The sequence below is a fragment of the Danio rerio genome, chromosome 24 (genome assembly GCF_052040795.2).
Source record: "Danio rerio strain M-AB ecotype USA chromosome 24, GRCz13ab, whole genome shotgun sequence".
Classification (NCBI taxonomy): domain Eukaryota; kingdom Metazoa; phylum Chordata; class Actinopteri; order Cypriniformes; family Danionidae; genus Danio; species Danio rerio.
The window spans coordinates 19,711,207-19,728,825 of NC_141044.1; the positions used below are offsets into that span (position 1 = coordinate 19,711,207).

Below are 17,619 nucleotides of genomic sequence, written 5' to 3' on the forward strand. Positions count from 1 at the left end.
GAATGATTAAAAAGATATAGCTCTAGCATTTGACAAAGCACAGCTTGCAGAATCTCTCCCAGTTCAGTGCTGATTTCGGCTAAAAACTGAAAAAGGAGCAGCTCCAACCAGAATAGACAAAGCTGTGGATTGTGAGCCACAACCTGTAACTATTTTTATTTGTTAAAATTGATCTATTACATGCATGTTTTCTTGCATTAATTGTTTGCTGGGACATCAACAAGGATGTAAACAGGAAATGCTGTTTAGCACCATTAACAATTTAGCTGCAAATTCATGTTTATCTATCAAACCTTTTAAACACCCACAGTCTTCAGCAGCACTGCAGTGTCTCTTAATGTGACTTTTTCCCCTGCATTCTACATCTAAAATAACAAACTTGCAAAAGATATGCAAATGTTTCATATTACTTACACATGCTTATTCCGAATATATTTGAAAGACACTTGTCAGATTTTATTTTAGAGAACAGGTTGAGGTTTAGCTGTGTCCTTTTCATTTTCTGACTGATTCAGGCTCAAACTGATATGGCTACTCTGACTGACAGTATTTACATTAGAGGCACAACATGCATGCTAGATGAGACATTTGAGAAAAGCTTTTCCCGGTGATGTGGAGGAGATTCGCAAATCACTGCACATTATGTTAACTGACCAATCAGAGCCTCTTGAGGGCGGGCCTTTCAGAGGAACCATGAAATGTGAAAGCTGTTATCCAGTTAGCTCAGCAGCAGTATATAATCAAAGTAAGATATACTAAAAAATATGATTTTTTACAAGTGAAGCATGTGCACAGTTTGCTTTGCATCTTATAAACACAACCAAGCCTTAAAAATTCACTCTGGACCACCACTTTGATTAATAAATGCTCTACGTGTATGGTTCATACTTAGTGCATGTTAGTAAATACATTAACATTATCTTTTGTGACCTTATTGTAAAGTGACTATTTTCAACATAACAGTTTTAAAATATAATTTTTTAAATATATTTTTGTCTTTGCTTTTATGATCGTACATAATATTTTACTACTTATTTTGCACTATGTAAATATTCAGCCTGATTTGCAATTAAAAAGCTTATTAGATAATGTTTTAATTAATTAAAACAACAAGTATTTTATCGCCTGTTAATGCAGTTTTTATTATCATTTGTATTATATTAAAAGTCCATTGCTCACTGGCTCTGAATACACACAGACAAACAATGAGTCACAGGAAATGTGGAATTTTATACTGTACTGGATTGGGACGGATGTCATCTTGCGTCTTAACAAATGAGAACATCTATAATGAGCCTATTGCTGGGTTCACATCAACTCGGAACATTACTCACTCTAGCTTACTTGCAGGATGTTTTTAAAGCTAAATTTTCTCTTAGAACTTACACGAAAGATATACTTGAGGCAAATTCTGTGCGTTCATCAACTGTGTGGCACATTCCATTTAATTTTTGCGATGACTTTGTTTGTAATCTATATAAAGTTGCTTTTGATATGAACCATACATATGCTGCAGGCAGTGGCATTTATCACTTTCTGAAGTCATTTAGATTTCCCATGCTCTGTAAGGAGTAGTGTACACTGTAGGGACCCTGTATTTCTGAACATAGTTTAGCATTAAGCTCTCATCTATGGAGCTGGTTGTTTGAGAACAGTGTTGTGCAAGGACAGGAACTGAAAACCACTGATTAATGATCACTGAATTATCATTAAATACCCCGGCAGTAGCTTTGGTTTTATATATAATTTGTTTACAGAAATGTTTAAGTTAAAATAAACATGATATCTTCAGCTATTAGTTAATAAAGGTTGATAAAGTTGAATAAAAACTCTTATTGCAAAGTGTTATTGCACTTTTTATTGTTTACCAGAACTTTAAAAATAAAAGTGTGCAACACAGTACATTTGAATTCATTGTTGAATTTTGCATCTACACTGTAAAATCCAAAAAGTTAAGATAACTCAAACCATTTAAAAAAAATGATTGCAACAAACAATTTAAGTTAAATTGATTCCTAATGAGCACTGTGAACTTAATCCATTTGAGTAAACGTAGCAATTTGAGCACAGTAAAACCCGAAAAATGAAAAGAACTCAAACCAACTGAGTACTGTAAAACCCAGTAAGTTAAGGCAACTCAAACCGTTTGAGGAAAAACCCATTGCAACATACCATTTTAGGAAAAATTAATAAATAAAATAAAATAATCTATATGATTACTGTGAACTTTAGGTTAAAGTAATGAAGTAGTTATTTAACTCATTACTTTCCACACTGAATTTCAAACTCTTTTCAGATGAGTAGAATTGACTTTCAGTCAATTTTGAGTTAACTACACTTGTTTCATTTAATAAAGTTGACTGTTAATGATAAAAGAGCATTAAAGAGGACTTCACAATTGCAATTTGTAAATTATTTTGTGAAAGCTCTAGTAGTTTCCAGAAAGTCCTTGTTTTCTGCAGTTACATTTTTTTAATGAATGTTATTTACCTACTGTATTTGATTTTGCCTTTGTATTCAGGTTCAGAAAGGTTCACAAAGATAAGTATTTGTTAACCTGCACTCAAAAATGGCATTTGCTCTTTGTTTAAACTATATTTAAAAATGAGCTGAAACAACGCAATTCTTCAGTTTTTTAAGGGGACAACTTAATTATTTAATGTTCAAGTCACTTAAAATTTGTAAAAACTAAGTTACCCTGCAGGCGTAAGATGTCCACATGATGTCAGATTGTTGTCGTAAACCAACGTAGCCCATTGTTATGGGGATGTTGGATTTTGTTTGGAAATCAAAATTGGGTTGACGTCAGAACCCAAGGTCAGGCTGAAGTCAGTGTCCAATGTCTAACCTAAAAACAACCAAATATCAATGTCTAATCATGTTACACCTTGACCTTGTGTGGACGTTACCACCATGACATCTATCAGATGTTGGATTTAGGTCACTTTCTAACACAACCTAAAATCAAACAAATATCAACGTCATTTGATGTCGTTATTGGATGTCAAAATACCGTTGTCCTTAGACGCTGAATAGACATTAAATTTTGGTTTGCTGACTTTATGACCTAAATCGAACCTAATATTAACATCGTATGATGTTGTGTGCCTTCTGTGCATCTTAATTCCTCCTTGTTGGCCCTACACAAATCAATAGTGTGGAACCCAAATCAGTTAATTACTTCCAAATAAAATGAGTAATCAGAATTTTCCCAAATTTCCATATGTGAATGCCTAGTAAATGTGTTTTAATGCATTACTGTAACTCGTAGTCTTACTGCAAATCCCTTGCATTTTATACCAGAAGTTACATTTCATAATAGCTTTTAATTTATACCATGTTTTTGATTTCTCGCAAGATAAACGATATAACTAATCTTACTAGTGTTTACAGTACATGCCTGCAACTTAATGTTTCAGTGCACCAGAATAACCGTAATGTCAGAAAGATCCTCTGCTAGAGGGCAACAAAGAACAATCATCATGTTTGACATTGTGCCTCCAGGCCTTCGTATTAAGAGCACTGCTCTAATCTCTGCTCATAAGGAGAGATGGCAGCCTGTTCATCATCTCTCTCCATTTGCATTCCAATGAAAAGCGCTGAGTTATGTGAATATGAGCTGAGTTTTGCCTGATGAGCTTTTTCCCCCCTGTTAAGCATTTTAAAGGTTTTGAGAGGTCAATTACTCACACCTTTTGCTTTCAGACACAAAAAAGGAGAGCGGATGCTATTTATATTTAATAGACAGACAGGCTTTTAAAAGTGCTTGGTTTACACTGTTATCATTCAAAATGCTGTATCACCGAACCCCAAAATTTACATTACTGAATTCTTGTCTGCTTTGAAGATGTGTATATCAGTCCTCAATGATTTTTTAAAAAAAGCTTCTTTTTTTGTCTCAGGGATGTTCTCTATTTCTGATGAAAGCTATTACCAAGACTCGGGGGAAATATTGCCAGATTAAGTTATGCCATAGCAAGCAATATTTATAATAAGACGCATGTGTGCTCTTTAAGGTGTTTAACTGTTTAAAGGGTTCATATCATATGTTTTATCATTCAATTTATTTCCCAGAGGTGCAGTATTACAGTTATTAAAGTTTTTGTTCCACTTAGTATCATAATGTAGTTTACAGGAACGTTTTCTTTGCTTCGCTGCCTCCTAAAGCCTGAAGGTCTGTTTTTGATAGCATGCCTTTATGATGCTCATTTAACTATAAATGTGCTCTATAAATGTACTACATGTGCTGCACACCGCTAGAAAAAGCATCTTTTGGACTTTTATTCAGAATGTATTTACTTTTTTTTCTTCCTTTTTTTTTTGCTTTAGTATCTGTTACCATGTTCTTGTTTACAATTTTCTTTCCTCACCAATGTGTGCAGAGCTGTAGGTGCTACACACAACTACAAAAACTCTGGATCAAACTTGTTGTTACAGTTTATTTACTTAAAATAGCACTTGAAAAGTCAGGGTGGCCAAGTGGGTAGCACGATAGAACAGCAAGAAGGTCGCTGGTTCGAGCCTCGGCTGGGTCAGTTGGCATTTCTGTGTGGAGTTTGCATGATCTCCCATGTTCTCTTCGGTTTGCTTCGGTTTTCCCCACAGGTCCAAAGACATGCACTATAGGTAAATTGGGTAAGCTAAAATGTCAAAGTGTATGTGTGTGAATGTAAGAGTGTATGGGTGTTTCCCAGTCTTACGTTGTGGCTGGAAGGGCATCTGCTTCGTAAAGCATGTGCTGTATAAGTTGCCAGCTCATTCCGCTGTAGCGACCCCTGATTAATGAAGGGAATAAGCTGAAAAAATAAAGTGAATGAATGAATGAGGACTAGAAAATAGAAAATATTCTATTCTATTCTGTTCTATTATAATATATTATATTTGCTGGTTGTATGGTTGCTGGTTTGAGTCCCGGCTGGGTCAGTTGGTATTTCAGTGTGGAGTTTGCATGTTCTCCCCGTGTTCATGTAGGTTTCCTCTAGGTGCTCTGGTTTCCCTCACAGTCCAAAGACATGCGGCATAGGTGAATTGGAGAACCTAAATTGTCCTTAGTGTATGAGTGTGTGTAAATGAGTATGTATAGGTGTTTCCTAATGCTGGATTATGGCTGGAAGGGCATGTTTGCTGTGCAAAACATATGCTAAAATAGTTGCCAGTTCATTCATGTAACCAGGGGAATGACACTGACAACTGTGGTCAATACAGGGGCAAACAGATGTATGAGATTAATCCAGAGTCAAAGTCAAATTAACAGGCAGATGATCAGAGGCAGGCAGCAAACAGAATTAAACAAATAAGCAAGGCAAAGGATCAACATGGCAAAGGCAGACAATAGAAAACACGTTGTAGTGCGTTGTAGTGTCACTCAAAAAAGATAACTAGACTCAGCAATGAGGGTTTCAAAGTGAGCTGTATATATGTGTGTGTAATCAGTACTTGAGCAGCATCAGCTGTGTGTATGCAATCAGTCAGGATCTGCAACTGGTTATGTGTGTGGAGCATGACTGGTTCTTGTAGTCCATTTACCAGCAGATTTGTAGTTCATGTGAATGTGAGTGTATCAGCGACCTTTGGTGGTTTGATTGCTGGTGATCATGACAATTCTGCTGTGGCAACCTCTAACATAGAAACTAAGCCGCAGGAAAATTAATGAATGAACAAATTATAAATTATACTATTTTTATAAACTATACAGTAGAATTTATGTACTAGTGTTGTCACAATACAAGAATTTCATTGATGCTTTTAATGTGATCAATATACAATGGAGAAAATTAACACACCATGGACATGAACTCTGAACACAAGCATTGTTTTTTGTACATTTTTGAAAGTTATTCTGGTGGAAATATATTGTGACAGTGTCTCAATCTGCATTATGCTCACTTTAGAAATCTAAGCAATTTGATTTCAATAACATTTTATAGGTATTCTGGAAGGAAAGAAGGATGTATGTATGTATGTATGTATGTATGTATGTATGTATGTATGTATGTATGTATGTATGTATGTATGTATGAATGGATGGATGGATGGATTGTAAAGAAAACCCAACAAAAACTAATATACCCATAAAGTTTAATAAATTTCAATTCTAATTTAGATTTTACAGAAAAAAAAAACATTTATAATGTATGTACTTAATAAAACATATTAAATGCATTTGATTTGATTTCTGCCGGTGATTATGAACAATAGGATTTGCCATGCTATATTTAGATTTTACCATGTCTGAAAGATTTACATAAGTCATTTTGGCTATGTAATGTCAGCGCATGTTGTCTTTGGACTTGGTAGAAAAGTTAAATTGAAAAAATTTACAGAATGTCAATTTACAACTTACATCATGTTTTCATAAAGAAGATTTGGATTTCTCATTATATTGCATGCCCTCCTCACTTGTGCTCTTCTTTTGTCATTTCTCAGTTGATTGATGTTGCCATAAACTCTCATATAGTGAGCATCTGCTCTTTCTCTCTGTCTCTCAGAGCCTGTGTGGGGGCCAGAGATCCATACTGCGGCTGGGATCTGGTGCTCAAGAAATGCACCACGCTGGAAGAGAGCGTCAGCATGAGCCAATGGGAGCAGAGCATTACACGCTGTCCTGTGAGTACCCACAATGCACTTCAATCATTCATGCAGCATCTCACCCCTAAAGCAAATTTTTTATGATTTTTTTTTTTTTATATCAAGAGTTGAGATGCTGATCCAGTCTGTCGGTGAAGAACAGTGACAAATGTGCCTGCTTCAACCGTAACGTCAGTCTTGCAGGATTAACTTTTTTGCTCATAACTGCAAACACCCTTAGAAGAGTTTTAGAACAGTGTTGAAGAAGCAATGCAGGTCTGATGTATTGTTTCTTTTGCATGGAAGCAAAATGTTCTTTTTTTCTGTACAAAAGGAGAATATACTGTATAGCGGTGATCAAAATTAGAGAACAGTCACAGTTTTCAAAATGTTAATATTAATGATCAGTCATATTTGAAGTTATTCTAGCGGGCGTAAAATAGCAGGTTTCATGAGTTACAAATATTCTGAAGTACAGTACAAAATATGGAGTAAGATTGGTCTCAATAATTCATGCATAAAACTAAATGTATTCACGTGAATAATTATCTATATATTAACAAAGACAATTCACAAGCATAATATAACAATACATATTCATAAAATATATTGTACAAATGCAAAACACCATTTACAATCATATAACTGAACCCAATGCGACTAAGTTTAGAATTAAGCATTTTATCCTCTATACAGCAATGCAAACGAAGAATTCGTTCTATTCATATATTATGTCTTTTGCATGCTCTGATTTTTTTTTTTTTAAATGAGAATGGAAATAAAGAGTGATGCACACATTGACGCCTACATCGCTAAATTCTAAATTAAGTCAGATTGTGCAAAAGGTGTGAATACTGGAGTACATCAATTACTGTGCTCTCGGCAGGTTGTGATTGATTGAACAGTGAGCTTGTATCTGATTGGCTAAAGGGTACAAGTGAGCTATGTGAGAGGATTGCACTGCTGGGAAAGTCTCAAAAACACACATACACAAATCTAGGGTGATTCACACATGAAAGATGATTTGAACATCACAAATTGCCGTCACACATTTTAAATATTAAAATCTTTGCACACTGTAATACATTTGCAAATATTGTTTTGCATTTCTGAAATGTATATTATAATTATGTACATTTTAATTTTTTGCTCATGAATTTGGTTTATGTGTGTAAATTGTTTTTTTTTTTACATGAATTATTATCAAGACTGATCTAACTTGATAAAAATTAAATAATATTTTTTTAAAAAGCATTGATCAAAATCAGAGAACATTTTCAGATAAATAGCAGTTATTGGTGTTAATCTGGCCCCTGGTGGTGATTTCCATAATCATCTGACAGAACTTATCTAACTGACAGACACAATTTCCAGTTTTCACAGAATTTGCAAAATGGTGAGCCACCCTCTAACAGCATGCTGTCCAGATGAAGACCCAATGGACCATGTTAGTCATAGTGAGAAAACCTGGTCTTGCCAAATCAATGAGTATACTGCAACTATACAGTACAATATCCCTAACTAAATTAAGTCAAAAAAAAATGAATTGTCCATAAAATAAAAATGCATGAGAGCACAGGATAATGTGGAGAATCTAATTAGTCAATCAGTTCAACACTGCAACTGGAATTGGGCAGAGAACTAGTCTAAAGTGCACTTTAATTATGAAAAATGGTTTTAGTAATTATTTATAGTTGGCGTCTTATACTGCTACATTGTGGTGTAAATGCACATATTCCAGAAGCACCAGTCACACAGAAAATGGATTCCATAAATGTAAAAGCACTGAGCTAATAGGCAACCCAGAGTCCTGATATAATCCTGACTGAAATATCAATATTTTTTGGCTAAGAAACTGAAGAGCTAAGAAACTTGGGTCACACCTTATTTTGATGGTCTGTTTGTTAAATTTAAGTTACCTTATATCTGCATGCCAACTAATTCTCATTAGATTATAAGTAGACTGTTAGGTTAGGGTTAGTGTAAGTTGACATGTACTTGCACAGTTTCTTATGGTCAGTTAAATGGCTGTTAAGCATTAAGCAGACAGTCTACTAACTCTCAAATGAACCATCAAAAAAAGTGTTAACGAAACTTGATCTAAAGAAGAACAGATCCAGATCACAGCAGAGCAGAAAGAAAATACATTAAGTGACACAAAGTCCTGTGATTTTCCTTCTCGTTTTTAACTTGTAACCTCAGGTATTTGAGCAATCTTTCATCCATCTGCAATAATTGTTATTCTTTAATTGTGATCACTGTATTTTATCTAAGGAATAACCTATGGCTTGCCACGTGTAAAAAGCATTTTAAATGCACTAGGTAGGAGCAATTCAATGTAAAGCATTTTAAACCCTTTAAAATGGCAAACTTTTGATTACCCTTTTTTTTCTTTGGTCATTTTCCAAATTTTAGATACATTAAAACTTTAGTGGGCATAGATCTTTTTTTAATCTAGATCATCTAGATTTATCTAGATGATCTAGATTAAAATGGCTCATTTGAATTCTGCCAAAGGCATTCGGAATATGCATGCTTCCCAAATAATAAGTCTTTGAGAACAGGTTTCTCAAGCCAGGTGGCGCATTAGACCAGAAGCTCATCACCTGTTTCCAAAATGCATCGCAAACTGCTTGAGAAACTGTTCTACTATGATAATTGATCATGAAAATAAATTATGTTCAATAAGATGTTATTGTGTTTACTAACTGTTTATTCAGTTAAACATGAATTTTGAACTGTGGGTCTACATAAGCTCCAAACAGCGATTTTTGATCACCTTAATCCGACTAAAGTCATAACTGAACTAAACAGAAATGGATTTAAGAAGTGGAGTATGCATTTATTTGTGGCATTATTAAAGTAAACACTGTAATCAAACTATTGCCATCATGTAGGACTTTTCACCATATTTTCCGACAAGATCCACACACACGGCTGTCAGTAAAGGACCGCACACACACACACACACACAAACACACACACATTGCGAAATGTGGAAGTTTTTTTCTCCTTCCAGTTAAATTCCATAACACTCTCACCAGTCCTTACTCCTTATTTACGTCCAATTCCCCAGTTTGTGATGAAGGCATGAATGAAATGTTCATGAGTCAAAGTGAAATTGCCAAACTGCAGTTAAAGTCAGGCATCCTGCTGATTTGATTCAGAAGGGCACTTTTTTGTCAGACTGCTCACCGTTCAGGTATACATCCACGTTAAAATATCAAGGTGAAAGTCATAGCTTGTGTAGAATAGACCCAGCTCCCAAACCAACTTTGAGAATAGATTAACGGCGATATTTTTTCCAACGCGCAATAAGAGTCTCACGTTAATGCAGCATGTTAACACCAATAATGGCCTACCACTTATTAAAACTAATATATGCTGTGCAATATTTGACCAATTTTTAGATCTCCCCTCATTATGAAGCTCATAGTAATGTGTGATAGCTAGCACCTCCTGATTTTGCCAAGTGCAAGTTGTCCTGAGACCAACAGTTTTTATGATGACCCAGGAACAACAACGCCAATCAAATGTTATCACGTCATCATTATGTGCCCCCTGCATAGTCTGCAAAAATAAAAAAAGAAATAAAAAAAGACACATGCATTTTTTTTTAACAGTAAGCCACTCATCTAGAAAAGGAGGAGTAGTAGGGGTGAAAGAGGGGATTCTTCAAAACGAAAAAGGCTGTTATATGGAACTTAGGGTATTTATAGTGGGTATTTATAGGGGCTTAGGAATCACCTGATTGGTGAATCATAAATTGGATAATGCAGGACCAGCTGCAAGCAATCATAAGCATGTGATCCTTTCGAAATTAGTTTATAAATAAACTTCACAAATGTTTAGAAAGAAGACACTTGGGCTTATTTATCCATCATCATCGAGTTTATGATGCTCAAAATGAAGAAAAAAGTCATGTAAAAAAATTTCAATACAGAAAAGTAATTGGTCAAAAGCTACACATCTCCTCAGTATATGTTTAGAATTCGATGCCAATATCATACAAAAAGAAATTTCTGTTTTCCAACCAATCAGAATGAAGAATTTCAACAGACCATAGATTAAATTAAAGTGTCTTATTTGTAATCTACTTCTTCTAGCATTGTATAGCTATAACTACAATTAGATTTAATCTTAACTATAAGAATTAGATTATTTTAAAAAATCAAGTGTTTTGAAATCATTTCAGTAATTTTGATGTCCTCTGTATAAAGCCATTTGTAAGTAGCACATGTGGAAACATTGCAGCAGAATTTCCCCCAGCCATGCTGTTTAAGAGTGTCATACTCTGGTAACATGGCTTCATATTCCCTTTCTCTTTTGTGCTGACATGCGCCCCTGCCTGAGGCGTCCCAGACTGTAGATCACTCCCCGAATGCTTTGTCCCATCTATCACATCTCTCCCATTTACAGTCGCTCTGAAAATATTTGGACGCTCTGGTGGTTTCAAGTTCTAAAGGTTATACCACATCTCTGAAAGGGCGATCCACACACACATATATATAATAAACTATATCAGGTGTTGTGTCTCACAGGGTCTTTAGGTAAGAGACCTTGTATCTGTAGCTGAGAAATGACATTTTGTGTAATAGCAAGTTGCCTCCTACACTGCCTGAAGAAAGAACAGCATGGAATTGTTGAACACACACGTCGAAGTGTAAAAGCGTAGGAGGGTTTGGTCTCAGAGTCACTAGAATGCAAGATTTTATATTGATTTAGTTTCACACATGTTGTTTATACATATTGGGTACACATATTTAGTTTCAGGTGTCATTCGCTGTCAGAGCCAATAATTAAAATCATGCTTCAAATATGTTAAGGAAGAGTGCAGGTTTGAATATATTTTTTAGTGTACAAATTCATTATTTCATAAGAGGGCATGCAGTGTACTGTAATACAGTTCTTCTGCTATTATGGTTGTTTGGTTGGTTGGTTGGTTGGTTGGCTGGTTGGCTGGATGGTTGGTTGGCTGGCTGGCTGGTTGGTTGATTGGTTTGTTTTGCTTTGCTTTGCTTTGCTTTTCTGGTTATCATCTGGTTTTTATATGTATATTTTAGGCCTGCATGATTAATTAAATTTAACCAAAATCATGATTTGAAAAGGTGCAATTTTTCAAATCGCTAAAGCATATTATTGCAATTATTTCGAAGAGGCAAGCTCAAAATTAAAACAATCCAACTAACATTACTTATAAAGCAGACAACAGTTACAGCAAGATTGTATTACAATTAATATATAAATATAAATGTATATATAAATTATAAATTTTAATACAAGAATTCTTATGCTGTGAAGTAAAATCTAAAATCATGTATGTAAGCATTGTCAGTGCACCCTGAATGTCATGTAATCAAAAATGCAATGGTAAGGTTTTATATATCTCTATATAAGATTTTTAATATGATTTATTTAATTGAATTTAAAATACTGTAGGTATTTTCTTAATTTGTCATCTCAACTGACAACTTTATTGGGGAAAAAAGGCTTTAAATAAACAGTAGCATAGTGTAACATACTTTGTGCTTATGCTTGGTTTTTCTTTGGTGCTTTTAAAAGCACCACATCAAACCTGCAGCTCTTTTATGAAACTGTAGTCAATTGCATTTTAAACCGCAAATCACAATTTTAATCAGATAAATTGCAATTAGATTTTTTTTCACCAAATTGTGCAGCCCTAGTATCTTTGATAATAAAGATTTTGCTCGGTTCATTATCTTGGGTGCATTACTAGACAAGATAATAAACCTAATAGGAAAAGAACTCAAAGTAAGCACACCCGGCCTGATCTCACAAGGAAATGTAACTATTTTAGGTTTTGTCCGTTTAGTGGCTAATTTGTACAAATTCAGTCGTACGAATATGTTCGATTTTAAAAAGCAGCTGTAGCAACCAACAATAAGCAAATCGAATGTGATCATACAAATTTATACAAAATAGCTACTAAATCTAAAAATTAAAGAGATATCGCTGACACCATACAGTCAAAGTCCCTTTAAAGCAAGTCATTTCACTCGGTGGCCGTCTTTGAAATGCTCGGGCATTCTGTCTGAATGGAGAAACATCAAATTCTCCAAAACTGTTTGCCAAGCTTAGGATTACATTACATATTTGGAACCACCAATATAATTAAACAAAAACCATCTCATAGGTTTTATTTCAAAATGTCGGAATCAAACAGAAATCGGCATATTTCAGTTTGACCAAGCTAATGTGCATGCGCACTCAAAAGGAAGGAGTCACCAACCTCATTTATGGCTGTTCCACACATTATCATCCTCTGGATAATGCTTCGCCAGATTGCGCTGGTTTTCTGAAGTAATCCACAACTTGATCTTGATGGTGAATCTTCTCCAGAAATTACAAAAACTTTTTGTTTACACATTTGTGGCCGTTTGAGTAACTGCTGTCAGGTGATGTGCATTTGACAGGACTGACTGTAACTTGCTTTGGTTTTATGCAGATTACAAAAATTATGTATTTTGAAGTGCACTTGGAACATTTATAAGTATTTATCGGTACACTTTTCCCCATTAAAAACTATATGTGTGACATGTCTTGTGTATTCTATAGTCTTTGATATAGTTCAGAAAATTAGAAAACCATTTATTTAAACTCTCGCTAATCAGAGTGAGTAAATGGCTTAAAACTTTACCTGTGCTGAAAACCTTTTTTACATATTTAGCTATTATTGGAGCTGTGATGTGTCTACTGTGATGAGTTTATCGGTTCATTTGCATAATAATTAATCATAATTTATTTATCAGAGGTTTAAAACATTATAAAAATTTAATTCTGAAAAAGGTTTGGTTATTAAATGGTTTTGAAACCTTTGGAAATTACAACATTTTCTCTTAACACAAAATAAAACTCTGAAATCATTTTGGTGGTTGTATTCAAGTTTGTATTTTTACTTGAGGCTTTAACATTTTGTTTTGCTTTTGATTATCATAATTTTAAAGAGTAAAAAAATACAGTACTAAAATGCTTAAACAAAAATATTTATTAAAACACCTAGCTCAGGGTTAAACAATTTCTTTAATACATCAGGTAATTTAGTATATTAGATAATTTAGTATATGAGATAATAATATATCAGGTCATTTAGGGCTGCCATATTATAATGCCGTAATTATTTAATATTCAGGCTGCCAAATGTAATATTGCGTGCAAAATCTGATATATAATATTCTGATGCAAAAACATAAGTAATACTGTGTATAATAATACTATGTATAATTGTAAACGATGCCATTATCCTCTAATACGTCATGGACTTGAAGAAATAATTCATCCCCCTCAACACAGAGAAAGATATATTAAAGAATGACTTCTACACAACGATTGACTTTCTGTTCAACATGAGCAAAAAAAACAAAAAAAAAAACAATCTGGTTTGAAACAAGAAAAGGGGAAATAAATAATGCCAGTATTGTCATTTTTGGGGATGAACTGACCCATTAAAAGGCAATAAAGTCTCATAGCTTTCAACAATAACAATAAAACATTTTTTTCTAAGCATTATAGTGTGTGTTTATTGTATGGTGAGCTCTGCTGTGTCTATAAAATGCTTGCTAGTCTAAATGAGCTGCTATCAGCATACACCACTTTTATTGCATATCATCTACTGCATATCACTAACACATACAGGCCATCTTACTCATTTGATACACTTTTTTGAACACTATATATTGTATATTTGTTTGCCTGTTCATCTACAGTGACTGATTGTATCTGAGCTTGACTGACATGTTGAAAATGACTTCACTAGTGGAGCACAGTAAAACTAGATGGAGATGCACTTCATTCACTAAGCCAATGCAGTAGGAAAATAAACAGAGAACCACATTTATTTTCTCTGGACGGAAAAAAAAAAAAAAACATTAACTTACAGTATCATCCCTATCTTAAAATTGGCAGAAACCCCATCTATATTTAAAAGAAAAGCAAGGCCTTCGAAAATGAGGTTTGTTTTTACTTTTCCATCGCATTGGAAATGTGATTCTCTTCTGCGCTCAGTACAACAAAGAGCGCAAACAATTTCTTTCCACATAGAAGGTCATTTATTCTTCTTTATTTATAATACATCGACAATCTTTCCCACAGAACACATTGTGTTTTATGCAAAGGGCAACATTACCTTTTACTATTGTTCACAAAATATGTTGTCCTGCATCTGATATACCTCAGATGTTAATAACCAGAGTGCAATAACAAAATTACATTAGCTATTCATTACTGCATTCTCATATTATGCCTCAAATGAAAATTTGCTCTCGTTGCAAAGCGTGTTCATGATCATGGACCGATTTCTAATAAACTAAAAGCTATATTTTAGAATGGTTTCATTTAATAACTGGCAAATGTGACCTTATCTGCTGCAGCCATTGAATTTATATTCTGCTTATTTTGCTCTGTGCTTGTGTGTTTTTAGGTGAGAAACGTGACTGTAGATGGTCATTATGGAGCCTGGTCAGGGTGGAAAACTTGTAGTCACAGTGATGGTGGCAGTGTTGGTTCGTGCCAGTGTCGAACCCGAGCGTGTGACAGTCCAAGTCCTCAATGTGGCGGACAGCCTTGCCAAGGAATCAGTGTTGAAGTGGCAAACTGCTCCAGGTATAAACAACTCCACAAAAAATATGCTCAAACTCTACATAATATCTGTAAACTAGTATTTGTCCATATTTTTTATGCAGTTGAATTGCATTAAATTGATTTTTTCTTCCAAGAAAAGTTAATGTTGATGTTGTTGTGACTTTCATTGACATTTATAATAGTTTGAAGTGATCTATTGTCTGTATTGGTGTTGTAAATGAATTCCTAAAGTAATCCTTAACATTTCTGATTTTGACTATGAAGTAATAATCTCCACTTTTTGAAAATGCTGCTTTGGAATGATACATACTGTGAAAAAAACCTGATTTGAACTGAATTGAATTAAATTACGGTATAACCTTGTGATAATCTGCAGTACTTTATCTGTTATTTTACAGACTTATTTCTACATTATTTCACATAATATATATTGTTACTAAACTCACTTTATTAAACTACAACTCAATATAAAAAGTCTGCATCAAGGTACCAAAATGCAATTCATAACTGTAAAAAAACTGAAAACACCTGTACACTTCCCTATCTTTAAAGGGATAGGGAAGTGATGAAACAAATGCTGTTGATTTGCTCACAATCAGTCCTTCAAATGTGTAGGTGGCTTTTTGTCTTCAGTAGAACGTTAAAGAAGATTTTTATGTTAATTTGTTAGACAGAATGATAAAAACAGGCAAAAACTAAATAAATACCTGTGGCTCATGATGAAACATTGAGATTTTATGAAGGGAAATGATCAGTCTTTGAAAGATACTGAACATTTTTTACAAGATTGTTTATTTTATTCCACAGTCTCATTTTTTTAATCATAATTGCAACTTAATTTTGTTACATTTGCAATGTTTTTTTTCAATAAATAATCACTAAATATAGAATAGAGACTGATTTGTAGACTGATATGTAGAAATACATATGATATTTCTCATACAATATACACTTAGTAGCCACTTTATTTGGTACACCTGTCTAACTGCTTGTTAACGCAAATTTATAATCAGCCAATCGCAGCAATTACATTTGGGCATGAAAACATTGTTAAGACGATCTGCTGCAGTTCAAACAGAGCATCGAAATGAAGAAAGATAGGTGATTTGAATGACTTTGAACGTGGCATGATTGTTGGTGCCAGACGAGATGATCTGAGTATTTCAGAAACTGCTGATCTACTGGGATTTTCACGCACAACCATCTTTAGGGTTTAAAGAGAATGGTCCGATAAAAAAATATATATCCAGTGAGCGACAGTTCTGTGGATGCAAATGCCTTGGTGATGCCAGAGGTCAGAGGAGAATGGAGAGATTGGCTCCATCTAATTGAAAGGCTACAGTAACTCAAATAACCACACATGACAACCATGGTATGCAGAAGAGCATCTCTGAATGCACAACACATCCAACCTTGAGGCCGATGGGATACAGCAGCAAAGGACCACATCCTGTCAGCAGCAAAGGTGCCACTCCAGTCAGCTAAGAACAGGAAACTGAGGCCACAGTTCGCACAGGCTGACCAAATTGGACAATAGAAGATTAGAAAAACGTTGACAAGTCTGATGAGTCTTAATTCTTGCTGCAACATTCAGATGGTAGGGTCAGAATATAGCATCAACAACATGAAAGCATAGATCCATCCTGCCTTGTATTAACAGTTCAGGCTGGTGGTGGTGGTGTAATAGTGTTGCGGATATTTTTGGCCACATTTTGGGCCCATTAGTACCAATTGAGCATTGTGTCATTGCTAAAGCCTACCTGAGTATTGTTGCTGACCATGTCCATCCCTTTCTAACCACAGTGTACACATCTTCTGATGGCTACTTCCAGCAGGATAATGTGCCATGTCATAAAGCACAAATTATCTCAGACTGGTTTCTTGAACATGACAATGAGTTCACTGTACTTAAATGACCTCCACAGTCACCAGATTTCAATCCAATAGAGCACTTTTGGAATGTTGTGGAATGGAAGATTCGCATCATGGATGTGTAGCTGACAAATCAGCAGCAATTAATGATGCTTTCATGTCAATATGGACCAAAATCTAAAAATAAATTTTAGTATTTAAGGCAGTTCTGAAGGCAAAAGTGGGTCCAACTAATACTACTACTAAGGTGTACCTAATAAAGTGACTGGCGAGTGTAAATATGAATAAATGTCTAATATGATTTAAGTAATTCTTAAATTGGAAATATCCACATTTATCTCACAACTGTAATGTTCACATAACTCTCATGTTAAATATGACTTTTGTGAAGTAATACCTGTACAGTCACAATATATTTCATGATTTATATCTCATTTATATTCATGTATACTGGGTTATTTTACTTTATAACTCACAATCACAGTTTGAGTTCTCATAACTCATTTTAGAAACTTATAATTGCATATCCCCAAATTCTCCCTGACATTTTTTTTTTCAGATTATCTCAACGTGACTCCCTTT

The 17,619-nt window shown here is 34.5% G+C and overlaps 1 protein-coding gene across 8 annotated transcripts in view; it reads left to right on the forward strand.

The window, feature by feature from the left end:
* The window catches only part of sema5a (sema domain, seven thrombospondin repeats (type 1 and type 1-like), transmembrane domain (TM) and short cytoplasmic domain, (semaphorin) 5A), a 397,269-nt gene that overhangs the window by 291,816 nt on the left and 87,834 nt on the right, over positions 1 to 17,619 (forward strand). For all 8 annotated transcript variants that reach the window (XR_015524511.1, XR_015524510.1, XR_015945703.1 and 5 more), the window contains 2 exon segments: positions 6,489 to 6,606; positions 15,005 to 15,186. Coding sequence is in view for 4 of the 8 variants with exons in the window: in XM_087308760.1 (XP_087164886.1) it covers positions 6,489 to 6,606; positions 15,005 to 15,186 (300 nt within the window). In the remaining 4 variants the exon portion in view is untranslated.